At 51.4% G+C, this 24,744-nt stretch overlaps 11 protein-coding genes across 11 annotated transcripts; 5 read left to right on the top strand and 6 right to left on the bottom strand.

Moving 5' to 3' along the window:
• Positions 1 to 125: 125 nt before the first annotated feature.
• Positions 126 to 1,413, top strand: A1O5_09936 (uncharacterized protein; the record flags this gene model as incomplete). The annotated part of the gene is made up of 3 exons (XM_007750514.1): positions 126 to 360; positions 411 to 655; positions 724 to 1,413. 3 exons carry the CDS (start codon positions 126 to 128, stop codon positions 1,411 to 1,413), a joined length of 1,170 nt encoding a protein of 389 aa, XP_007748704.1.
• A 183-nt stretch (positions 1,414 to 1,596) lies between these two features.
• A1O5_09935 (uncharacterized protein) lies at positions 1,597 to 3,649 on the bottom strand (the record flags this gene model as incomplete). The annotated part of the gene is made up of 6 exons (XM_007750513.1): positions 1,597 to 1,920; positions 1,991 to 2,767; positions 2,877 to 3,246; positions 3,317 to 3,385; positions 3,443 to 3,534; positions 3,590 to 3,649. The coding sequence occupies 6 exons, from the start codon at positions 3,647 to 3,649 to the stop codon at positions 1,597 to 1,599; spliced, it is 1,692 nt and encodes a 563-aa protein (XP_007748703.1).
• A 1,449-nt stretch (positions 3,650 to 5,098) lies between these two features.
• Positions 5,099 to 6,751, bottom strand: A1O5_09934 (uncharacterized protein; the record flags this gene model as incomplete). Its single annotated transcript, XM_007750512.1, has 1 exon — positions 5,099 to 6,751. One exon carries the CDS (start codon positions 6,749 to 6,751, stop codon positions 5,099 to 5,101), a length of 1,653 nt encoding a protein of 550 aa, XP_007748702.1.
• A 1,297-nt stretch (positions 6,752 to 8,048) lies between these two features.
• A1O5_09933 (uncharacterized protein) lies at positions 8,049 to 9,230 on the bottom strand (the record flags this gene model as incomplete). Its single annotated transcript, XM_007750511.1, has 1 exon — positions 8,049 to 9,230. One exon carries the CDS (start codon positions 9,228 to 9,230, stop codon positions 8,049 to 8,051), a length of 1,182 nt encoding a protein of 393 aa, XP_007748701.1.
• A 627-nt stretch (positions 9,231 to 9,857) lies between these two features.
• On the bottom strand, positions 9,858 to 11,475 carry A1O5_09932 (uncharacterized protein; the record flags this gene model as incomplete). Its single annotated transcript, XM_007750510.1, has 2 exons — positions 9,858 to 10,217; positions 10,273 to 11,475. 2 exons carry the CDS (start codon positions 11,473 to 11,475, stop codon positions 9,858 to 9,860), a joined length of 1,563 nt encoding a protein of 520 aa, XP_007748700.1.
• A 532-nt stretch (positions 11,476 to 12,007) lies between these two features.
• On the top strand, positions 12,008 to 13,899 carry A1O5_09931 (uncharacterized protein; the record flags this gene model as incomplete). Its single annotated transcript, XM_007750509.1, has 4 exons — positions 12,008 to 12,351; positions 12,405 to 12,845; positions 12,990 to 13,005; positions 13,066 to 13,899. 4 exons carry the CDS (start codon positions 12,008 to 12,010, stop codon positions 13,897 to 13,899), a joined length of 1,635 nt encoding a protein of 544 aa, XP_007748699.1.
• A 1,022-nt stretch (positions 13,900 to 14,921) lies between these two features.
• On the top strand, positions 14,922 to 15,656 carry A1O5_09930 (uncharacterized protein; the record flags this gene model as incomplete). Its single annotated transcript, XM_007750508.1, has 2 exons — positions 14,922 to 15,065; positions 15,153 to 15,656. The coding sequence occupies 2 exons, from the start codon at positions 14,922 to 14,924 to the stop codon at positions 15,654 to 15,656; spliced, it is 648 nt and encodes a 215-aa protein (XP_007748698.1).
• Positions 15,657 to 16,815: 1,159 nt separating this feature from the next.
• Positions 16,816 to 18,364, bottom strand: A1O5_09929 (uncharacterized protein; the record flags this gene model as incomplete). Its single annotated transcript, XM_007750507.1, has 2 exons — positions 16,816 to 17,114; positions 17,176 to 18,364. 2 exons carry the CDS (start codon positions 18,362 to 18,364, stop codon positions 16,816 to 16,818), a joined length of 1,488 nt encoding a protein of 495 aa, XP_007748697.1.
• Positions 18,365 to 19,105: 741 nt separating this feature from the next.
• On the top strand, positions 19,106 to 20,569 carry A1O5_09928 (uncharacterized protein; the record flags this gene model as incomplete). Its single annotated transcript, XM_007750506.1, has 6 exons — positions 19,106 to 19,238; positions 19,415 to 19,671; positions 19,723 to 19,846; positions 19,918 to 20,159; positions 20,185 to 20,374; positions 20,436 to 20,569. 6 exons carry the CDS (start codon positions 19,106 to 19,108, stop codon positions 20,567 to 20,569), a joined length of 1,080 nt encoding a protein of 359 aa, XP_007748696.1.
• A 391-nt stretch (positions 20,570 to 20,960) lies between these two features.
• Positions 20,961 to 23,026, top strand: A1O5_09927 (uncharacterized protein; the record flags this gene model as incomplete). The annotated part of the gene is made up of 8 exons (XM_007750505.1): positions 20,961 to 20,993; positions 21,059 to 21,427; positions 21,502 to 21,651; positions 21,733 to 22,228; positions 22,285 to 22,331; positions 22,382 to 22,521; positions 22,576 to 22,710; positions 22,771 to 23,026. The coding sequence occupies 8 exons, from the start codon at positions 20,961 to 20,963 to the stop codon at positions 23,024 to 23,026; spliced, it is 1,626 nt and encodes a 541-aa protein (XP_007748695.1).
• A 208-nt stretch (positions 23,027 to 23,234) lies between these two features.
• On the bottom strand, positions 23,235 to 24,597 carry A1O5_09926 (uncharacterized protein; the record flags this gene model as incomplete). Its single annotated transcript, XM_007750504.1, has 2 exons — positions 23,235 to 24,080; positions 24,130 to 24,597. 2 exons carry the CDS (start codon positions 24,595 to 24,597, stop codon positions 23,235 to 23,237), a joined length of 1,314 nt encoding a protein of 437 aa, XP_007748694.1.
• Between the last annotated feature and the right edge of the window lie 147 nt (positions 24,598 to 24,744).

The following is a 24,744-nucleotide window of genomic DNA, read 5'->3' as shown; positions in this document are numbered from 1 at the left end:
CTTCTTTCCCCTTCTCTTTCCTCTTCTCTTCCGTTGTTCGGTTCTTCAACAGTCCTCTTGTCCTCCGTTGTTCGGCTCTCCACAGTCATCTTCTCTTCCGTCGTCCTTTACAGCCTTGCGTCGCCATGAATTCTGCGAATGACGCCGAGGCCGAATTTCTTCACGAAGATCGCCTTGCACTACTTCAGAATCTGGAGAATGCTCTCGACTTTGCAGTGGTCCCACCAACAATCTGGGCGTGCCTGTGGCTCTCTGATATTGCGAATCTACGGAATTTAGTATCACGAGTTCAGCAGGACTCAATCCCCTGGCCATCACATTTCAGAAACATTGAGAGTGAACTCCAACTGGTCAAAATGTGTACGTTAACAAGACGCATCTTACTCTTGCAAATTGCGAATATTGTTTAGGGACTCAACGAAGTGCATCAGCCTCTGACGCCTCCACTCCACTTCAATCTCTCACCCCACAAGGCCAACAAGGTGGATCGGCCTCTAATTCCTCGACTCCACAAACACTTGCCAACCCTTTATTTACATCCCCCTTACGAGGCGACCGTGGACGCAAGAGGACCGCCAGTGGACAGCCGCGCCCGTTTCCAGCAGAGAGTAGCTCTGCTGGAAGTGGCCGCCGCTCACGGAGTGCGAGAGACCTCGTAAGTCCTCGAGCTCTATCTTAGTCCGAACAGTTTGGTTCATACTAATAACAAAATCAACTATTTAGTGTCAAAAGAGAGATAAATGGAAATGTGTCCTAACAAAGGACGACGGCGCCGTTGAAGTTGCCCACATTTACCCGTTCTGCATGAGGCACGTAATCGATAGTCCCCCAGCCGCAGGTCGCACAGTCACCTTTTGGAATGCCTTGAGACTGTTCTGGTCCGAAGACCGTGTGAGGGCTTGGCTAAGATCAATATTCCCTGCAGGGACAGAAGTTTGCAATAATATGATTTCTCTCACGGCGACCGCCCACAAGTATTGGTCAAATGGTTACTTCGCCCTAAAGCCGGTCGAACTCTCAGATGACCAAAAAAGACTCCAGGTACGGTTCTATTGGCTGTCAAAAAATCCATATGTTCCGATTGCCAACATCACGACGTTTCCATCGCTGTCGTTGGAGGATTCAGATCACGGTCCAGGCGCAGCCAGGTTGTTTGATCATGAGGACTGCAAGGTGATTCGTTCCGGAGATACTTTCACTCTCGAAACCGACGACCCGGACTCACAACCACTTCCTGACTTCAAGCTGCTGGAGCTGCAGTGGTTCTTGCAACGTCTCACAGCGCTAAGCGGGGCGGCTGATGCTCCAGACGACGACGACGACGACGACAGTGAGTTCGGAGACGAATATGGCAACATATATGAGTCAGACATAGACGTGGGGGGACCGGTCGAAGGGAGGGAGCGATTTTAGGAGAGGCGTTTCCCTTTCCGACCACTGGGATTCCAAGGGGTTCAACAAGGGGTTCTGCTGCATCTTCGCGGGGGCGCAGGGCATCCCGGGGACTTTCTGGGTTACGACCAAAAGGAGGAGGCAGAGGAGGAGGAGGAGGAGGAGGAGGAGGAGGAGCGGGAGGAGAACTGATTTTCGAACATTTCAGGCATCTTCGGGGTACAGTTTCGCTTGTCTCTCCTTCCACTCCTCATAGTCCATCACATCGGCGTCCTTGTTCCTGGTCTCGGGGATGGTGAAGAAGGTAATGATGGCGCCCAAGACATTGCAGGCGAAAAACACCCATAGGACGTTGGCGAGCCCGATGATATTCGGCCCGCTGAGATAGTTGAACAGCAGTGCGGACAGGATGGCCCCCAGTTTTCCCACGGCGGCGCTGGTGCCGTGCGCCAGCCCACGCACCCGTGAAGGATAGACTTCAGCCGGGATAATGAATGTCGTGGAGTTGGGACCGAAGTTGAAGAAGAACTGCAATTGCCAATACAGTTAAGAACTCATTACGTAATGCAATGGACAATGTTTTTGACGTTAGACGTACCTGGGCGAAAGCGAAGCAGACGAATTTTCCCGCAGTCCCAAGATGGTCGTAGTCGCCAGCTATGATGGCAAACATCAACGCAACGATCAGGAACCCTTGTATCTGGATCCACCGCCTGCCGAGCTTCTCGATAAAGTAGATGGTGAAGAAGTATCCGGGAACGTAGCCGGCCACGGCAATGATCAGGTTCCCAATTGCGTTCCGCATCAGCAGGTCGTACTCATTCTTGCCGGTGTTGAAGCCAATCTCATCGAGCAGGACGGATTGGTTCAGGTTCGTGCCATAGAACGCCACGTCGAGCAGGAACCATGTGGATGTCGTTCCCAAGAGGACCTTGAGGTGCTTCCATTTGCTGAAGTAGACAAAGAAAGCCTTGTATTTCGTGCGACCTTCGGTGCTAGACGTGGGGTTGAGCTTGTTTTCATTGGCCGCAGTCGTCGCATCGATAGAAGAAGAAGAAGGGCCGACATTCGTTGAGACACTGGGGTTGCCGAGTGAGTCGAGCTCCGGTTCCTGCGCAGGCTTTGAATTGTCGTGGTTTTTGGCTCCATTGGAATTCGGCGCGGCCGAGTGACCGTTCAGTTCGCGAGATTGCAGGTACTTCCTACCTTCAGGCATTGTAAGACGAAAGTAAAGTGTGGCGAAAGCCGGAACAAGGCCAAGGCCCATCTGGATTCGCCAAACAGCATCCAATTGGCCGTAGTGTCCTTCTGCACCCAGGGCGTGGCTGAACGACGCGAGAATGATGATCGTCGCAATGGAACCTGTGAGCGTACCCTAAGAGACAAAAACCGAGTCAGTTGAAAAGGCACTTTAGAAATCACTGCACAACTTGCTCAACACAGAGCTTCTGGCGTCCCGATAGCTCTTCAATGTCAAGACTCACCCAACCCTGGTTAGAAAAGATCCATCCCAACAGTTGGCCACGCTTTGGCAGCAGGGACCTCTCTGACACGATGGATGCGGACATGGGATAATCGCCACCGATACCCACGCCCATAAGTACTCGAAAACAAAAGAGCCAAATCATCTTCAACGTTGGTGTTGGTATGTCGTTGGGCAGGCTGATGGTGAGGATAGTGCCAATTATCACGACGATTAGCTCCTTTCCGTACACGAATTTTCGACCAAAAACGTCTCCGAGAAAGCCGAATGTCAGCTGTCCGATGATGTTGCCGATGTTGGAACCTGCATTGACGAGACCTCGGAGGAGAGGCGGATAATGAGGTTTACGACCATCCAGCCCTCCCCAGTATCTGAAATAAAGAATCACGTCTTAGTTGCTGGACGACCTCGAGAGTGTGTTGGTGGAGGGGAGAAGCTTACTCGTAGAGCCAGACTGGCGTCACCAGGTTAATGATGAACAGATCATAAGAATCAAGGAAGAAGCCGACGCTGCCAATTATATCATTAGTAGTCGTTGATTTGTGTAGCCAGGCAGGTGGACCGTACCCAGTAATAGCAAACATCTTGAGGTCGCCCTTGGTCAAGTTCCACCTGTTCCTCTCGGTAGCGTTATGCGAGGATTTCTTTTGATACTCCTCCTATTCACACCGATGAGTCCAAAGAGCGTGTGCAAAGGAGCCAAGGCAAGCTCACAAACGTCACCGGTCTCCCATCGTCGTCTCTTCGCGCATAGCCATCGTCCTCCCACTTCATAGTGGGCTATGGAAAAGATGATCAAGAAAAGAAAACCGGGGTTTCAAAAGGTAGTGGTGGTTTTGTTGGAAGTTAGGAACGCCCAATTGTGTTTCGCAAAAGGCATCAGATGGGTCCAAAAATCGTTTTTGTCGGCCTTGATCTCAAGCAGGACACTTTCCATTGACTTGTCGTCCGACGAAGGGCGGTAGTACATATAGTACAACGCCAAATGCATGCCATTGTGCATAACTGTCGCCACAGACGGTATGCCATGACCGTGCAAAAAGAAAACATACTCGATAACTTCCTAGAAGCGCAACTGTGTGGTAGTGTTGTCGAGGGCTCGAGGTCGACAACAAGACCAGCATTGCAAAACGTGTTGTAGGAAACCCCATTGATTGAACCAGATCTAAAAGCCTCGTGGGCCTCGAGATTTCAGCGCTAGCCTATGGTGTGATGTGTTGATAGATAAAATATAGCAAGGGAGAGATCGCACAATAGCGCGTGAGCTTTTGGGGTCGCCGGTTGTCCAATTGGAAGGCGTGAGGCTGAACCTGGAAAAGGCGCGTGGTCACATGATAGCCGCACACAAGCGGAGTGACTTTATTGGACGGCGTGAGTGCTACAAGGATAGGTATACAAGTACAAGTAGAGTATACTTGTACAAGTCTGGGGGCTCTGGGAAGACGTCAGCCTACATAGACTTGCACAACCGGTACCAGCCGGCGGCGCCGAGGGGGCCCAGAACTGGGGAAGCCCCCCAGGTGCTTTAGGGGCTCCATTGCCCCTGCTTGGTAGGCCAAGGGCGCCGTTCGAACTTCAGTTCGTCTGGCAACGTGTGATGCCGATGTACGGCAACATTCGGCTATGGTTGGTTAACGGCCTAAATAGAAGTACAGAGTACATTGGTCCATCATCCACTGACAGCAGCTGCTTCACCCTCGTGCACTCCTCCGTTACCCTCGACAGGCAGCTGGGAATTATATCCGTCCTCTCGTCCCAATCGTCTTCCGACCTGAACTGTCGCATGGGCAAACTTATATATATCGTACCATTTATTTGGCCTCTGACGCTGTTAGTTCATGTTCCTTTGACCCTGAGATTCTGTTGAAGGTCTCCTACTCATCTGCCCGAGAGTTTCCCTAGCCTGTATCTGACGAATAAGCTTTTCTCTCCCTGGGGTATACCGTTCCTGACCGTTCAGAAGGAGACAGGCGCGCATGGTCCAATGCGGCAAAGTCTGAGAACGATTTATCCCCATGAGCAGACAATGGAACAATCACGTCATGTCACGGATAGACCAACTTTGGTCGCTTTTCGCCGCCACTTGCTTCCGGCTCGCTCTCTCAATTGAGCGATGATCTAAGATCGAGTTAGGTTACATGTCTCTATATTGTCGGACGTAACATCATGGATGCCGAAGCTGCTGCGTCGGGATGGGGTTATGCGCCTGACAAGCCACCCACTTCAGCACCCGGTCTCCTGCATAACACCCTGCCACCTTTGCTCTTTCAACCCTAGCACCACTCTCATCTCCTCTTCCGCACGCTTCTTTAATCCCTCTCCTTCGGCCAGACGGTCTTTGTCGATGGTCTGCTTCGCCTGCTCCTCCCGCTTCTGGACCAGACTGAGCACATCCGTCAATGCGCTATCCTCCAGCCGTTTTCGTACATCTGTGCATATTCTGTGCCGCCAGTAAATCACCCCATCTCTACTCAACCCCCGATTTGAGAGATCACGCAGCCAATTCTCGACCTTGTCGCCGGTGACTCCAGACGGGGTCGAGATTCCCAAAATCGCATCAAATATGTCAAGCATGAGGAAGATCGTGTAGATGTTGGTGGGGTTATGTCGACCGACCAAGCGCTGTGGATTGACGAGAAAATAAATCCGAAGTATGTTGACCACGGCTTCGTCCAAGGCCTGCTGCTTCAACCCTTCCAGAATGAGTCTCATCGCCATCTCGGGGAATTTGCCCGTGGTGTAGAGCGCGGGATATTCGAGGAAGCGCTCTGACTTGTCCATACCGGCGGCGGCCCTTCGAAAGGCGTCAAGGCTTCTTTTTTCTGGCGCGAGATGGCGTGAAACCGACTCCGTCCATTTGTCAAATTGGGTGGGGAGACTCGGTTGAGTAGCAGCTAGGTCTGTAGCGGCATTAACATCCGAGAGGCATTTAGGACAGTGGCACGTAAAGAAGTAGTCCTCCATCAATTTCGCTCTCCGGGCATTCGCCGACGCCGTGGGAACAATGTAGCAGTTAAGGAGCTCTTCACCTTGCTGGATGTCTCTCAGGGGAATGACGTGGACGAATGTCCGGCGCTCATCGTCTGAGAGTTGTGTAGAGCTCATCCAGCGGCTGCTCATGGTATGTTGAGGCCTATGGACGGCCAGATTAGGTTCACAACTGTGGTTGAATTTGGCCACGAGAGGCTCCAACATAACCCCTATTCCCCCCTGGATCGGCGTGGGCAGCTCGGTCGCGTTGGACTTCACGATGAAAATGAGCCTCTGAATCGTCTCAATGCCCATGCTGGACGCGGCCAGATGTTTGATGCCTTCGGCCATGTCCGTCAGGTTTGACCGACCTCGGGCAGCAAGGATCTGTTCGTGAGAAACTAGCTGCGAAATGCGGCTCCATTCGTCGCTAGGCAGGACATCTCGGTCCTTGAGGAGCACTACCCGCAACACCGCCCTAAGAATGGCTGGGGGCAAGTTGTTTTGCAGCCTTTTGAAGATCTTACATTCGTACTTGTGATACGCATGCCAGGCGTCAACCTGGCAGTCTTTACTGCAGAAGCGAGCAGAACGACAGCCGTTGCAGATCTTGAGTTGGATAGATGTGTGTCCATGCCCTGGGAGGGGTAGGGGACTCTCCGTGACAACCAGGCAATGATAGCACGTCATCGGTAAAAAGTCCGAGTCGATCGCCATCATGGCTGGGAAGTTTAATGAACAGACCGGGTCTTTCACGGACAAGAACTGTTTTGCGAAAACTCCTTGACCTTTCCCAGGTATCTGCTCGACCTTGAGGGTGTTTTCATATCTGCAGTCGATATAAGACGCCTCCGGGGCGTTGCGTTGTTGAATGAGCGAGTCAATAAGGGCGTCCAACTCAGCCATGGCTTGGATTTGCTATTGCGTATCTGGGTGAGCTGTAAGCAGTGGGGATTCGCAATGGACCAGAGACAGTTACTTCAATATGGACGTCTTGGGATGCAACAAATTGCGCGGACTGCTGGTTAGACTGATTCCTGTGTATGCGTTCAATGTGGCCAGGAGTCACGATCGAGCCCGATTTCAGCTAAGCGACTGGCCTACGGTGTTAATTGGGCACTGGCATTTGATAGACTCTATGCCTCTTCGGTCAACTGGTGCTAGGGCTATTTGGGAGTTGTTCGAGATTTGACTGCGAAGAAATGTGCGACCCTCCACGTGCGCTTACTTATGATCTTGGCTTGCCCTATTAACACAAGGCTCCTTTCCCTTGGTGGGCCTCTCCGCGGAGAGAGTTCGGCTAGCAATGTGTCTCCCTAGATTACTCGCGAACTAAAAACCTCATTGCCATGTACGGTTCAATCCTAGAGGGTGAGGTAACAAGCCAGCGACGATGGTTATCTGCTTGAAAATCCTTGGCTAATAGAGGTCGCGGTGGTATCAACTTTGATAGAGCTGAGAGGCATGCTTGCGTGAGCTGTACTATTGTACTCTTTCTCCAAAGTTGAGCAACAATGCAAGGCTTATTGAAAATTCGACAACTCACATTCTGACTTCGACAGCTATCGCGATAGTGTCTACTTGACGTCGGCAGTGCCACAGAGAGAGCAATATGAGCGGCTATAAGCCCGGTCATTTCGACAAATGTTTTCATCAAGTAGGTCATCCATGTTTTCAATATGCTCCGGATATTTCTTGTTCTGCGGACGGTCTGACGAGGTAGGCTTGAGGGGTCCATCGCTGGGTCTGGAGATATGAAGTCCCGTTCAAAGGCGATTGCGATATTTCCATAATCACCCAAGAAAAGCAGATATTTGCCTAAAATCTGCCGGCCATAGAAATGAGATCGCTAAGTAATCAGAGTATGTGCCAAGGCCAGTGACTTTACCTCCGCAGGAGAGCTGTCTCGACTCAGTCCCATGATTCGCCGAAAGGCAGCGCCCCCTACGACAGGGGGATCGGATCTGCTTCAGGGAGGTCGCCGTGATGGTCTTCGCGCCTAGGGTCTGTCCATGCCCAGGCAGAGGATTTCATCTCCTGTTTCCACGAGTTGACTTGAGTCCCATCCAGGGCTCCATAACCTGATGGTTTCGTGGTATTGCGTCCTCGTCCCTGCTCTACATTATTCGATGCAAGCATTTCTTCGTTGTCAGCGTCCATCCTCTGGACTTTCTCAATCGTCCAGATAAGACAGTAGCCAGAATCAGCGTTCGGAAACACAATTCTGGGTGCCCTGTATGATGCTCTCTGGCCACGCAAGCCACTGGTCCCACCGCTTCCCCAAATATTGATGGATTTGACCCAACAATCGAATACCTGCGTGCCCAATAGCCCATGAATGCCTCCGTCGATGCAGCACCACCGCGTAGTGTGCCAGAAGAACAAGCGCTTCAGGCTTGCGCTGATCGATGAGGTCGGTGAACGGCTCGGACAAAGTCACTAGCCAGCTGAATGCTTGGTGTGTGGATGCTGACGGTTGATCTAGAGCGTTTTCGCTATCGAAATTTGTCTGCAACATGTCTAGGGACAATAGGCATGTCTGTATGGATGAGGCGCTGAGGTCCGCGTGGTCTAGCATTGCGCGCAACGCTTCGCACTCCCCTCGCGATTCTTTAGGACTTTGTTGGTGCTCCTCCGATTCCATGATGATCGGTCCAATCTCACTCTTGACCAGAGTCCCAAACCAGGAGCGGATGACAAAGTTGATACCGCGCAGGAGGCGGATACAACCGACTAGTCTTTCGAGGAAGCTGCCAAAGTCGGCCTCGGGTTGCTGCGTGAAGATCTCCCAAAAAACATGAAGGGCAATCAAGTGTGAAAATAACAAGACGTCCAGACAGTTCGAGGCGTCAACCCTGCACAGAATGTCGCGATAGCCAGCGAGCGCCGCAGCCTGTTGATTGGCTGCGATATCTAGATAGTAAGCAGTCGCTTGAGGTCTCTGAAGCGTCATATGGCATGCGGACAAAGCGATGATCTGGTCCAGTAAGAAATGCTGTTTGAAAGACCGCTCAATGACGATGCGACGGTAGAGCTCGACCTGTCCTGGATCGATGGCGATTGTGGTGCATGTTTCGGTGATGAATAGATAAAACAGCTCAATGTGGTCGACGTTGGATCCGGCTCCAGATGAACCAGGGCCCGGCGGCGACAAGCTGCTGGCAGAACCACCTACGAGGGGTTGTTGATGTCCGCGTGACGATTGTTGGTCTGTGCGTGGAGAAGCGGGTATTGAAGTCCCCTGTGAGGGAGCCACCCTGTATATGCATTCTCTCTTGGAAAAGGCGCATTTCCCGCACACTGGTCGCTCCTCGTTACACTTCAGATGCCGCCGTTTGCAGGTCTCACAGCCGGCTCGCGATTTTGTGGTGGATCTCCTTGGCATGCCGTGAAAGGAAAGAGTTGAGCATGAAACTAAAAATGGTAGGATCTTAGGCAGGTTTTGCGCGGGGATTGACGAGGTATGTTAGATTCTAAGTTCCCCAGGCTAGAAGGGCACCACAGGCGTGCTAGTCCAGAGCCCCCCCCTTCAGGAGAGCGGGAGCTCGGTAAAAATGAAAGAGAAGTAGGAGCTAGCTGCTGTGCAGATGGCTACTATTAATAGACTGGTTAGGGGAGAAAGTCTAGAGTTAGATGGCAGACAAACGAGACTGCACTGTAGTGGGACAGTGAGGTCGTGATAGACGTAATGGGGCAGTATGGTGTTGGGTAAACCCACTCGGTATGGAGGAGAATGTCTGACCGCACAAACAGGCGCAAGTGGACGCCAAGCCGCTAATGGCCCAACATCGCATTCCCGAGTTATGCCGCACGCTAACCCCAAATTAGGTTTAAGCGTAGCAGCTATCGATTACCTAAACTTTAACTTAATTGGTGCCTAACCTTGGCAACCCGAGCGCCCAGAAATGTCACCGTACGCCTCCAGCCACCACAAAGCCAGTCTCTTTATCTGGTACCTCGTATTGGGTACAGTACTGGGTACCACGCCTCTCCACTGTTTCCGCAAAAATTCCTATGCTTCCTTCTCAATATCTGCCCTCGCCCGTAGCTCAATCATTAGAGGAGGCTTCTCCCACAGCGCAAAAGTGCGCTGACTCTCTGTCCACCCTCGACTTTGTGGAGCGAGCCTCAGATCAAAGTTCCAGAGAACATGCGCCAGGATGAGGCGCATCTCATGGTAAGCTAGATTGCGGCCGATGCAGTCTCTTGGACCGGTGCTGAAAGGCTTGAACGCGTCACGTTGGTCATGGGAAAAGGGAGAAGCTGGATCTCCCTGCACCTCTGGAAGCCAGCGTTCCGGACAGAAATCTCTGGCGCGGTGGAAGTTGGTGTCGGAGTGATAAGCAGACATATGGTGAACTCCGACGCATGTCTGTGAAAACATCAGCGAAATGGCGCGACATCTATCTATAGGAAGGCTAACTGACTCTTTCAGGGATGTCGTATCCGTCTACCATCGTCACTTGGCCCGGTGGTGTATGGCGAAACAGAACCGTCGGAACTGGTGGAAGCAGGCGCAAAGCTTCTTCGAGACAAGCAAGCATGTACGGCAATCTACTGCTTGCCGTCTTAAAAGATATTTCCTTGCTGCTTCGGAACGCACTGCGGACTTCCATGACACATTTTCCGAGGGCCTCCGGCGTGCTGAGAAGAAAGTAAGTGACGCCACAAAGCAGAGTGGCTGTTGTCTCGGAGCCGGCCACGATCAAGGTGTCTGAATTGGCTACAAGCTCATCATTGCTGAGCCCATGTTCCTGACCGTGCGAGCGCATCATACAGTCCATAAAGTCGCCGCGATGCTCTCGATCCTTTTTCTCTAGTCGCTTTGTCACTAAGACTTTGACGAGGTTCAAGTGCTTTTGGCGAGATTGCTGGATTTTCTCTCCGGCCACAAGAAGGAAAATTTTGGATAGCAAAGGTGAGGCGTTTGCAAGCACGAGGATCGGGAAGAGTCTCATCATTCGCTCAACGTTGGTCACCCATGCGTTTTGTTTGCCTGCTTTCAGACCACCGAAAGACTCTCCGAATGCAAGGTCGCCGATGAGGTCAAAGGTCGTGAACGTATACCATTGCACCATATCGGTTTGCCGTCCTTCTGCAGCCACTCGACGAAGCTTGTCAATGAGCAAGTCGACATATACCTGGATGAGAGGCTCTTGTTGGTCGAGCGCTTTATTTGAAAATGCTGGCAGCATTGCCCTTCGAAATCGAAAGTGGGTTCTGGCATCTGCGGAGATGATTTCGCTCGGGCGACCACTGTCGCCATGCCCTGTACCCTTGGGGAAAACCTTTGGAAGCTCTACATGTCCGTGTCCGTATATGTCCCTCCAGGATTGACCAGATGTGAAGGTGAGTTCATTTGGCCCAAGTCGAACGACGTTGCCGTATATTCGATGGAACTGGCGGATCTGAAAGTCGAGCTGCCCTCGAAGCTGCGCGATGCTTTTGAGAATGGGAAACGCGATCCATAATTTTGGTCCGTTGAATCTGCGGAGAGGATGGAGGTAGAGATTGTGTATGGCCAGCAATATGCTCCAGCCGACGCTCGCAGCTGCCAGTGACAGAAGAATGCACGATATCCCTTGCCAGGACACAATACGAATATGCTCGCTAGCCACGGCCTTGAACATAGTGTGCACAGAATCAAGTTGATTCACTGCTCGTGTTCAACGGGCACAAATCGATCTCTACCATGTAAAAGAGATTTATACGCCGAGCCGATGCGCGGGGGTACTTAATGCTTACCTCTACGTTATCCCTGATGGTCAAGCCAACAATGTGGTTATCTCAAATGGAAGGCTGGACAATAGTGCCCATGTTAGACTTTGGGGCAGCCCCGGATCCACGCTCGTGTCCGTATACTCGTGTTCGGAGTTAGAACTGACTCTTTTCAGACTAAGCAAGGATGGTCGCATTCAACATCTTGAATCCACAGTGAGTGCAGCCAACTATGTCCCAGGCTGTGACTTCCGTCCCTGCCCTGCCATGCAGAATCGTCTGATCGGCTAATAGCCGTTGTTGACGTGGAACACCAAGTCTCCAGGCGGTAGCCGTCTTAAAAATGTTGGTCCGTGGGCAGCTGGTAACTGCGCGTTGACGAAGATTACCGACACCAACTCCTTTCCATCTGGCATTCTCTCACACTCAGTCATCGTTTGCACCATGGTTGATGCTCAAGCAAACTCTGTGAAGGTCGAAGTATTCAGATTAGAGGCAGCATTTATGAGCCATGAAAAAGCCAACTGGCCCGGGGAATCGCAAGAAAACGATACGCCTGGCCACACAAGTGTTCAAAACATCGATGGCAACGGACTCGACGAACCCCGACCTAATATTCATGGCGATGATGTTGAGACGGGGCGAGAAGATGCTGGAGATGGCACGAACCCCGAGTTTCTTGTTGGCTGGGACGAGCCTGAGGACAAAGATCCAGCGAACCCATTAAACTGGAAGCCTCTACGAAAATGGGGTATCATCGCTGTCTTGTCCTCGATCACATTTTTGACGTGAGCACGGCGTAGCTGCAGTGTTGAGGAAACCCTGCCACTGACACTCTCAGGCCGCTTGCATCTTCAATGTTCGCACCCGGTGTACCCCAAGTCATGAGCGACTTCGATAACGACTCCTCTATCCTCGCAACCTTTGTCGTGTCGATTTTCGTCCTCGGCTTTGCGATCGGTCCGCTGCTGTTGGCCCCTTTAAGTGAGATGATTGGCAGGACAGTGGTCTATCATGTATGCAATGTTGGGTTCATTGGGTTCAGCGTCGCTTGCGCACTTGCCACCAACATGGATATGCTTGTGGCTTTTCGCTTCTTTGCCGGTTTTGTTGGAGTGGCCGCCATAACATGCGGAAGTGGCACTATTGCAGACATGATACCTCAAAAAGAAAGAGGCCGAGCGATGGCCGCTTGGTCAATGGGTCCTTTGCTAGGACCAATTCTGGGACCTGTCGCAGGAGGATTTTTGGTCCAAGCCAAAGGATGGCGGTGGTCCTTCTGGTAAGTCTCCTTGATCTTTTAGTCCCTCTGGCGCAGTTAGGATACTGCTCGGCGATTAGCTGTGAACGGGCGCACATTGCATTTTATCCCCCAAGATTGCTCAGCCTTGCTCAATCGAAATTGACTAAAGATCTTTTTGTATAGGGTCATAGCAATATGCGTATGTCGAGCCTCAATCTAATCTCATTGCACGAACCATGAACTGCTAACCCTCGGCTAGGCTGCTGCAGTCACCGTGGCTGCTTTCCTTGTCCTTCGAGAATCATACGCTCCGGTGTTGCTCGCCAGAAAAGCCCGCGAGCTCAGGAAAAAAAAGGGCAATCCACTGTATCGCTCGAAGCTCGACAATGGAGAGCCTCAGAAACAGCTGTGGGCCAGATCGCTTGTCCGGCCCGCCAAAATGCTTTTACTATCACCGATTGTCAGCCTCATGAGCGTTTATGTGGCAGTGATGTATGGAGTGCTGTATATTCTTTTCACCACATTCACCTTTGTCTACCAGGATCAGTACGGGTTTTCCGCTTCGTCGGCTGGACTCTCGTTCCTAGGGGCTGGGATCGGTACGCTCCTAGGGCTGTTCTTCGTTGGAGCTGTCAGCGATCGTGTCGTCAAAAAAGCAATCGCCACCCGTGGTTCGGCAATGCCCGAGGATCGCTTGCCCTGGATCGTTATTGTCCCAGCCGGGCTGTGCCTTCCCGTAGGTCTCTTCATATATGGCTGGGGTGTGGATCGGCGTGTCCATTGGATCGTCCCCATGATCGGCAATGCCGTCACTGGCTTTGGCATGATGGGGGAGCTCATGTGCATTCAAACATACCTCGTTGATGCGTTTACGATTCACGCAGCTAGCGCCATCGCGGCCAACGCGGTCTTGCGAAGCCTTCTGGGAGCTCTTCTGCCGCTTTGCGGTCTCAAGGTATATCATGCTCTAGGATTTGGCTGGGGTAATTCTTTGCTGGGATTCGTCGCCTTCGCCCTCACACAAGTTCCTGTGTTCTTTAAGCTCTACGGCCAGAGGATTCGCCAAAACCCCCGGTGGCAGGTCAAGCTCTAGTAACGGAGACACCTATAGCTCGAAGATCCATCTTATAAATCTTGGACTTGCTACGTGAGTTGTGATGGCGTCCAGAACCCCGTTTCGAACCACTGCAACGGGTGGTGGCGATCATCTTTAGCTGTGGGATATGTAATGAATGCAATCGTGAACTGCCAGTTTGGATTTATTCGCGATTGACAGGCATTGGTGACAAATCCTGCACGAATAATGGTCGCGAATCGCAACTGATAACAACGATGGGCTTACGAGCCGCGATAGGTTGATGTTTCTAGGATGGACGTGGTCTAGTTGATCTGTCGATCAGACCAGTCTCCGAACACGAGAAGTCCAAGGGAGGGCCTTCAGATCCGCGCGCCAAGCCTCGTGTCCGTATTCATTCCGAGCAGCCTTGAAGTTTCGAACAGTTTCGAATTGCGAAGCTACTGGCCCATTAACACTAGGATGCGGCTTTCAAATAAACATTTCCCTTAGATGAGTGGTCATTATGTCCAACATGCCACTTGCCATGGCCTTCCTACTAGTGATGCTCGACTCCGCCTGCCCGGTTTTCGTGAGTTTGGGCGAGTCCTTGGCAGGGCTCCATCCTCAGGGGTTGGCCAGATGGCACAGCCCTGCCTCACATATCACGACTGCAGAAGCTTTTGCTGCTGCGACAAAGCTATCTGCTTCAGCCTCGTGAAAAAAATGTTGCTGCCTAGGCACTATACCTTGCAATTGGCATCTGTAGACGGATCACCTCGTACCCGGGGGGCCGCGGGTATCGATGCAACAATGGTTAGATAGGGCTTTTGGCAAAGGCCGTGCGGCCCAGGCTATCTTAGGAGATGCACACGAACATCACAAAGCTTACAGAGTTGCAGTAGTCAAAATATGCGCATGTTTAAGAGAGATAAGTAGGGACCCCAAGGCCCTGCCATTGCCCAGCTCCTACCTTCCGGCACTCTCTTCTCGAGGACAATTATCCAGGTCACCTTTCTCATTTCAAGAGTCTAGTCCGATTCTCTGACAGAGAGCATACAATGGCCTTCTTCGACCCTCGATACAAGCTCCGAGTGCACATTCTGCAGATCATCCTTGTCCATGTTATCATTGGTGTTGCCGCACCACGGCTCTTCATGAAAAACCAGCCAAGAACTCGGGCGACTACCATCTCGTTGGCCATGGTGAGTGGGATATCATATCTCTTTCCCTGTTTCCCCAGTCTTGGTTGGACGCACGCTGATCATCTCGTGATTCTTGCTGATATATAGGGAGGCAAATCCATGATCATCGTCTGGTACCAGATCCTGACGGAGCATTTCGCCCGTTTCCGCAGGTGGAGAAGTCTCAAGGCCTACGCGATTCTCAACGGCCTGGAGGTCGTTTTTTGGGCCGCAGTTGTGTTCCTGGTCATCCAGGCGAATATCCAACGCTGCGTCGGGACTGGATGTACCCTCAGCTGGATCGCCCTCGGATTTGCAGTCCTCACAACGTTTGTCGTGACGCCCCCAACTGAGGAACAGGAGCTGACGCCGACCAATCTGCAGGCTTGTTGCCGTGTACATGGCTATCCTGTCGTGCTTCCAGTACAGAGCATTTCGTCAGCAGAAGCATTCCAAGATTCGAAGCAATCCAGAGGATGGTCTGCCCTTGGCCAGTGGACAAAAATGAGGCTTCTGCACCGAGACAGCGTGGTTGAAGGAAAGAATGTTGCCCCTGGGGTTGGGCGATTGACAATTTTGGGGTTAGGAGGCGGGCGCTCGGACTACATCTAAGTGAGAAGAAAAAAAAATTCGAGCGTGTCTTCAGGACTCGAAGATCAGCTTGAGACGCACCTCACGACGGGCTGGCCCGTCAAGTGGGTTGTTACTGGCGTAGTCCATGGATGGTGTGGAAGCAAAAGCGCTGGCAGAATATTTTGGGCATTACAATGTATGGGTGAGATCCATTTGAGTAGATCCATTTGACGTTTTTTTTTTGGCGCAGAGGTGGTGGTTGGTACTTCGGTCTTCAGATGAACCTTGCTGGGGATTCTGGTTATTTCCTGGACTGACAAGAATGTGTTTCTGTCACTCCTGCCGTCCCCTGATCTGTTCCTTTGCACTCGATTATGTAGAAAACCCAGATTCACCAGAAGCTCCGGGTGAGTACTGAGCACAGTGTGGTGTCATCCACGCGTGAAAAGATCGCAGTCTTCAAGTAATTTCTGACTGACTTGGCGATATCATCATGGTATTTTCGCGGCTTTGCCAATGAAGACTGCGAACTGTGTCCAGTAGATGGATAGCATTGATCCATCTTCAGAGATGTGCGAAAGTATTGTAATGAGGTAAAGTAGCTATGTTGTGCTGGCATGGGGGTAGTAGAGAGGCGATTCAGCTAGTCATACGAGGTATATTAAACTAAAAAGGACTAGTATCAATTTTAGCTATGGACGAGAGACTGAGGCAGAATGGGACTATTGAGCGTTAATCAACAACAGAATAAGAAGAACAGCGACAACAACCATGACAACGGAGATAGAATAGCTGAGATAGCATACCATCGCTGCCTGTGTACTTAATAGTTTACAGCGCTGGCGGTGAGCCATTCTTTACAGTTTGATGAGAGTATTCTATGGCGCTTTAATACCGTCTACCTATTCCTGAGCATCCTCTGTGTCATTTTTCACTCCTTAACGCCGCCGCCGTGCTAGGCGCTCGTTGCCCTAGCGGCTGCCTCTCTGTGGGTGGTGCTGGTGGTGGTGTTGTTTTGCCAGCGCCGACCAGAAAGGCATTCTCGATTACCGACCTGCCGGATAGGCCCCTGTGGGTTGTTGTAAGTGCATGCCGAACCCAGAAATGCTCCGTTATAGTATAAGGGGAGATAATTAACTTACACAATGAGTAGTATTAATTAGCGAGCCATTACGATTAATCTTATTATAGTCCTTATCTATTCTCTAGTCTCTACAACTATAAGCTTCTTCGGACCTTTAGTAGCGAGAATAGCTTCGTCATCCATATTTTGTTCATCTATATTAATCTCGTCGAGACCCAATTCCTTTCGAACGTGAATTGGGATGGTGACGCTCTCCTCCTTGCCGTAATTGGTGTCGGTGGTGTGTTTGTAGGCGACGAAGAAGAGAATGGGCCAGCAGAGGGTTGTGAGGGCGAAGAGAGCCCCGTTGATGTTCTGGTAGGGAATTCGAGTGGCATTGAGGCCGAAACACACCGATGTACCCGCGCTGAGAACTAAAAGAGAACACAATCAGTTCGTTTGCCTGTATGTGAAAACCGGTGGGAAACGACTTACCTCCGACGTATAGACCACCAAGTGCAGCGGTTTTGCGTGGGTCGTTGGTGAATGTCGACAGAGTGTACAAGACGACGCCCTGGAACCCACCATACAGGGCGGCGTACAGCAGATAGATGACGATGGCGCCAGCATATGCCTTGTCATGGATGTCGATGTCCGGGCCCGGGACTATCAGATCAAAGTCCCACGCCGCAAGCCAGGCGGTCTGAGCAATATATGTCCCGGTGAACCAGGTGCCCACAAATGCTGTCGCGATCATGAGACGCCTCCTCCTCGGTCCAAAGCGTTGATTGTCCAAGATCCAGGCCACGAAGTATGTCATGGGCATTTGGATGAGCCCGTTCAATAGGCTGTTCAGTGTCCGGGTTCGAAGATTGAAGATGTACGCATTCATGGTCGACTGGAAGGGGAACAACATCTCCGGAGTGAACATGCAGGGAACCAACAACAAGACGCGCCAATCTTTAAGGGCGTCAAGTGTAAGCTTTACCGTCTCTCGCGTGGACATTTGCTCGAATCGAGCGATGGAGGTACCATCGCACCGCCTCAATTTCGCCGGTGGGAGGATGAGTGCCGCAAACCCAAGTGAAAAGACCTGGAGGACAATGAAGGTAATGTAGACAGCGCGAGGAACGCCGCTTGTGGTAGCATTCCAAGAGATCCCCAATGCCACGGCCGCACCAATGGTGCCACCACCGAGGTTAAAGATCCACTGGATTGCACGCCAACGGCCTTTGTCCTTCTCCTCAGGGTATCCCACCGACATGGATACTGAGGTCGTCCAGAGCAGGCCAGCCGTGAAGCCGAGGTACACACCGGAGAAGATGGGATACCACATGTGGCCTTTTTCACTAAAGTACCACATTGCACCGTTGAAGACTGGGTAGCCAGTACATGCTACCAGGAGCGTGATGCGAGGGCCGAAGATGTTGAGTATGGTCCCGGCCGCCACAGAGGAAACGGCGAAGATACCATTCAAGACACCGCTGGTTATGTTGGCCATGCGAAAAGAAGATGGTTGGCCGCCGCCAGCACCGAGCAGCTGTGTTTTTTTGTCAAAATCAGGATGACTTGGCCAACTTGGGTCACTCACGTTCAAGGCCAGATAGAACCCCGGATTGAACGCAATGCACATGCTAGACAACAAGATTTGGACCGATGGACTGTTCAAGCCGAGGGTCAACATTGGGGAACTCTCGAAGGCATCAAGCAACTAATTGTTGGGTTTGACGTACTTGTTGCGCCGAAGCCATGGCAACTGGCCGACGGTTGCGTCTTCTGCAGCAACGGATGACATGATGAACTGTGTGTATCAGGCTTACTGCCAGAAGGATGTTGGAAATAACAGATTTCTCCTTATTCTTGCGCTTTGACCAACTGGGGAGGGGAATCTGGATAGCTGGGAGATCAACCCCTGTGTTGACTTATTGGAGCTTATATACCTTATCGGGCCACCGGAACGAAGCCTTCAAGATGAAGCGATCGGTGCCTGTATCTTGTCAAGGGACCTAGTGTTGGAGACCCTGGAGCAAGCTGTAGAATACTTTCGCCAGGAAACTGGCTAGAACACGCGCAAGATAACGGCCGTCGCTTTCAAAGTGGCAACAAGAAAGTTGACTTGCGATAGGGGTAGACAGAAAGGCATGAGCAATATTCGTCGTAAATTCTCATCTTAGGGATCAGATCTATCTGTGTGGCTTCAGTATCTAGCGGTCTGGAATCACGAAGTCGCTGTACAGACACCAGTCTCAGGTTGGTAGTCTACAACGATCGCGCAGGAATCTGGAATTAGACAAATTCCTTGGTAAGTTGTGTCCTGCAATTGAGGTCCACATACTCGGCGAGTCCGGCGATGCAGTCCTACACACTGCTGTCGGGGAAAAAAGCTCAAAGATTAGACTTCAAGCACAGTCGTCCGATTATAGCCATGCGGTTCGTCTGCGGAAATCAGCCATTAGAGTTTGATCATTCGTTGTGGACTTCTATCCTGGGCCATTTTACGGGAGGATCGACTGGCGGCTCGCGATTAGTCGCCGATCAGTGTATCGTTGTTACGCAGAGTCGGATCTGGGATATATATCAACATCCTCATTTGAAGGGGGCAGCCAATTCCGTCCATAGCCAGACAGCCCCCCCGTGTCTGTTGTCTCTAGAGACCTAGTCCCAGTCTCACAAACCCGCGACCCCTTTTGTTCTCGAGCCAGTTGCAGACCACCATTTGACAGCTTGCCGCTAGGAAAGGGTGACCCTCCGTTATCGGCTTGGGGGTTGTATGGCCATGATGACCAGCTGGGGACCTTGAACCTTCTTACCCCGGAGAATACACTTGCAACGGCAAAGGGCGAGATTCAGACCGGGATCCGCGTCGCTCTCGACCCTCCTTTGGATGCGTTGCTCATTCCATCGATCGGTCGTAGAAAGCTCACCCAAACGATTGTCCGTGTAGGGGACAACATACCGGCTCATGATGATGTATTGGAGTTCAATACACAGGTAAGAAAGATAATTTCTGATCACACGAGTGAGCCTGTCTGATTGCTTTAGATTGGCGCACAATGGGATGGGCTTCGACACATGACCTATCACAAATCAGGTGTCTTCTACGACAATACCACCATCGACCAGATTTCCTGCGACAATGCCAATCCTGACGCCCTAGGGATTGACGGTAAGTCTTTGCTGGCGTGATCCCACAGTATCTAAAATACCCAAGATCAATAGACCGATGGCTTGTTTCAGCATGGGTGAAGCGAGGATCGATTGCTGGCCGAGGTGTGCTCCTCGACTACTATGCCTATTCTCAACATGCGAAAAGGGAATATGGCCTGATCAACTGTGCCCATGCAATCACTTACCAAGACCTTGTGGATTGTGCCAAGTACCAAGGTATAGAAATCAGGGAGGGAGATCTTCCCTTTGTACGCTCTGGCTTTTGGGTAGGTTACAGACGCCTAACGGAGGAAGAGAAGACGGGCTGGGGTGTAGCAGCGCCGCAGAATTGTAAAGCTGTGGGCGTGGAAGCGACGAGAGCAATGGCGAGATGTTGCGAGATGGCTACGGGAGAGTGACATCGCTGCGTGCGCCGGCGATGCTCCAGCGTGGGAGAAAGTCCCCAGCTGGGAATGGCCTGCGTCTGCTGGACTCGAGGGTCTCAGTCTTCATGAAATCATGTTGGATGGCTGGGGGATGGCTATAGGTGAGATTTCCAATTCACCTGGCTCGAGTTGACCGAGAGCGATATGCTGATCCTGGCGTAGGCGAGTTGTTTGATCTGGAAACACTCAGCGAAGTTTGTAAGGGGAACAAACGTGGGTCGTTCTTCGTCGCCAGCCCCCCTTTGAATGTCCGTGGGGGAGCGAGCAGCCCACCAAACTGTATCGCTATCTTCTAATGGACAAATCTAAGCACGGGCCAATTAGTCGCAATGAGGGACCAGAATCAGGAAGTGAAGGCATTTGTCTACTGAGAAAACCTCCATCTGCGGTAGCAATTAGTAAAAGGCTTGTCTGGCTTGCGGGACGACGATATAGAAATCCAGCGTAGATATAATCAATCTATGTCAATCGTCTCCCGCGTAGTACAAGATTAGAATGTCACAACGAAAGATATCGCCGCACATCCCCGCCAGGGTAGTTCCCGAATTGCCGGATTAACTGCGTGAGGCGACCATTAAAGCAGGGACCTTTAAAATAACTCTTTGGGGTACCTCGGCCATTGATATCGACAATCAAGACCACGACCGACAGGGAGATTGTTGCCTCTCACCACGACACATGTTCGATATGTCTGCTGCTGCCTGGCAAGAGACTGCTGCTGTATGTAACTCAAGCCTATCAACTTTTTTTTCAATGAAAGAAACCTCAGTCTGACTTATATATAGGCTGCGCAGGCGGAACTCAAGTCCAAAATCCCCAAAGACTGGCTTCTGCCGGAGGCGATATTATCATCTAAACCCCGCAATGTGATACCTATCTTCCGAAGCTGTGGTCTGTTGACGGGGCGAGAGCTGGAAATCACCGAAGTCGAAGACTGTGTAGCATTGCTTGAGCAGCTGCACTCTCGAAAATGGTCGGCTCTCGAAGTCACGGTTGCCTTTTGCAAGCGGGCAGCCATTGCGCAGCAATTGATCAATCCACTGATGAATATCGATTTCGAGGGGGCGAGGAAACGGGCAATGGATCTGGATGACCACCTTAATAAGCAAGGGAAAGTGGTTGGCCCACTTCACGGGCTCCCGATTAGTTTCAAGGTGAAGCAATACCTATCCGGCGGCATCGAGCAGTTGCGGCTTGGGCCATGCATGACTGACATCTCGGAAAACAGGATCTCACGGATGTCAAGGGTATGAAAATCACCTTGGGATTCGTGGCTCTGGCGGACCACGTCTCCGAGACCGATGCCGTAGCTGTGCAGTCTCTACGAGAGGCGGGAGCCATTGTGTATTGCAAGACGACCATGCCACAAACCGGAATGGTACGGTATTTCTTTGGGCCGTTGTTGGTTTCTATTGGTGGAGAGAGGTGCTGATTAGAATGGGACTTTGTTCCGGTCTAGGCTCTCGAAACAATCTCCAACCTTTGGGGCCGGACGTTGAATCCATTCAACACTGATCTCTCGAGTGGAGGCTCTTCTGGCGGCGAGGGTGCCTTAAATGGCTGCCATGGAGCGCCAATTGGCATTGCAACGGATATCGGAGGCTCGATACGCGCTCCCGCATCGTTCAATGGACTTTATGGCATTCGTCCGACTTCCCGCAGATTCAGCTACAAGGGTAACGCCATGGGTTTCACGGGCCAAGCCGCCATTCTGTCCAGCATAGGTCCCATAGGGCGAAGCCTTAGAGATATCGAATTGATACTCAAGGTCTGGAATGCCTTTGAACCCTGGAATTACGATCCGGTAGTGGCGCCCATAAAGTGGCAACCTGCTCCAGTTCCGACCAAAGCCACTATTGGCGTCATGTACTGGGATGAGGTCGTCATGCCACATCCACCGATGCAGAGGGCTGTACAAATGGTGGTTGACAAATTAAAGGCTGCGGGCCATGAAAGTATGTTCATACCCGATGTGCTCCTTTTGCGTGAAACTTATGCTAACTCACCGTAGTCATCGACTTTAAGCCCTATAGGCACCGGGAGGCTTGGGATCTTACGGTAGGGTTCCGTTACAATCGGAGTATAACAAGATAATTGACCAGATTCAGTTCAAACACTATTACCCCACCGCTGGCAGCAACGTGAAGGAGTTCATCGAGCGAACTGGGGAGCCAGTGATCCCGGCAGTGGCCAAATACTTCGACCGGGCGAAAATGTTGGATGTCCACGAGCTGACTCAGTTGTTCAAGTGAGCCTCCTCCCCGAATACCACCGTTTTCAGTGTCTCCTAACTTTGCCACAGAGATCAACGACAGTACCAGACAGAGTATTTGGCCCATTGGATTGCCACAAAGACTCAGACGTCGACGGGCAAGCCCATCGACGCATTGCTGACACCATCCATGGCATCAGCCTCGTTTCCACACGACTACCTCCCGTAAGTGCAACGATTTTTTTCCCTCCATATTTCAATTCGACCAAACTCACACTGAGTTAGCTGGTGGGGTTATCTATCCCAGTGGAACCTCTTGGATTACCCGTGCGTAATCCTGCCTGTAACCAGCGTCAAGCCCGAAGACACCAAAGATAGCTTGTACACACCGGTCAATCCGCTCGACCAAGAGACTTACGACATGTATGACCCCGAGAAGTTCGCCGATATTCCAGTTTGTGTCCAGCTAGTGGGCCGAAACTTGCAAGAGGAGCAGCTGGTGGCTGTCGCGATGGCGGTGGATGAGGCCATCAAGCAGTGAGCCGAGCAGTCTGGTGTGGAGCTTAGATACAATCTGCCAAATACCGCAAAAGAGTACATCGAGATAGATCTTATGTCAGAGGATAGAAGAAGAGAAGAAGAAGATTTTTCCAAGGTATGCTTGACTCTTCGCAAAGAGTCTAGTCTATTATGTAACACACTCCACGCAGGAGTTGCGACTCAAAGATTTTCAATCGAGCCTTGAACATCTACAACAGTGCCGATCCGTACTTGGCTATAAACTCTTCAATTACCCGGAGCATGCGTGTGCAGTGTGCCTCAGTGATTTCGAGAGTCAAGGCCAGGAACCCTCTCGACGCAATGAAGATGCCGTTGGTGAGAAGATGGTGGTAGAACAGCTCGCGCAGGATCCCACTCTCGGGCCCGCTGAAACGAATGGCAAAGAGGCTCCCACGCCCGGTGACAAACATTTTAGGCTGCGTCTTTGAGCCATTTGGGACGGACAGTCCTGCTTCGATAGTTTTAGCGATAGCTGCCATCAAGTTGCTCCCCAAGGCGTTCAGTTCGGTGAGCCTTTCCTTGGTCATGATCGCGTTCCCTGCAACTCCGGCCGCCATGGTGATGATGTTATTGTTGAATGTTCCGGCGTGGGCGAGCTTCTCGCTGCGTGGGTCGAACCATTCCATGATTTCCCCTCGCGCACCGAAGGCTCCAAAACTCATGCCTCCACCGGCCCATTTGCCGATTGTGGTGATGTCGGGCTTGATGCCGAGCGTGACCTGGAGACCGCCGTAGTCTAGTCGCGATGTCATGATCTCGTCGAAAATGAGAAGTGCCTTCTCGGTGGTTGCCAACTCACGCAGGTGCCGAAGGAAATCGACGGTGCCAGGGATACAGCCCCCAGAGACTTGCATAGGCTCAACGAGGATGGCTGCGAGAGAGTTGGGAGGAATTGCTTTGACGAGAGAGTCTGTCCCTGCAATATCGTTGTATGGAGCGATGACAAATTCGTAGGGGGGGTTCATAGTGTGCTTGAGCGATCCATTCAGGAACAGAATGGTGCTGCCGTGGTATCCGTTAGAAAACACCAGGATCTTGAGAGAAGAGTTAGTCACCGACGACTCTTAGATTTCAGTGTCTGACCTTTTTCTTGCCTGTGAAATTGATCGCCGCCCCCAAAGCCATCATGTTCGCCTCCGTTCCCGAATTGCAGAACCGGATCAATTCCATACTGTTACTGAAGCGCTGCACAAGGGACCTGGCCAGCTGATCCTCAAACATGTTTTTGGTTCCAAAATTCCAGCCCTTTTCTATTGCTTCTATAATGGCCTTTTTGATCACCGGTGAACTGTGTCCGTAAACACCAGCGGAGAACTCTCCCAAGAAGTCCAGATACTCATGACCATCGACGTCGAACAAGTAGGCTGACTGGCCGCGTTCGATCGTAAGTGGGAAAGGTGATGCATGAATAGACGTGCGGGTGTTGGCGCCTGGCATGACCTCGCAGCTGCGATTGTATGCATCTAAGGACCGCGGATTGGACTCAGCATATTGTTTATAGACATTGTTCAGGACCGCCTGTAGGTTTCCATATCCGCTGACCTCGACCATTGTGCCCTGATCGATCATAATGTGCTATATAGCAACCGATTAACGAACAACAACGATGTGAGAGTCGGTAAGAGTTGTAGATGCACCAGTGCCCTTGCGCTGATAGGATTTCTATAGAATCACGCATAAGTATCCCAAATAGCCTAT

The sequence above is a fragment of the Cladophialophora psammophila genome, assembly GCF_000585535.1.
Source record: "Cladophialophora psammophila CBS 110553 chromosome Unknown aczJe-supercont1.18, whole genome shotgun sequence".
NCBI lineage: Eukaryota > Fungi > Ascomycota > Eurotiomycetes > Chaetothyriales > Herpotrichiellaceae > Cladophialophora > Cladophialophora psammophila.
Note: the sequence above shows the minus strand (reverse complement) of the source record. Positions and strands in the feature narration are given on the sequence as shown.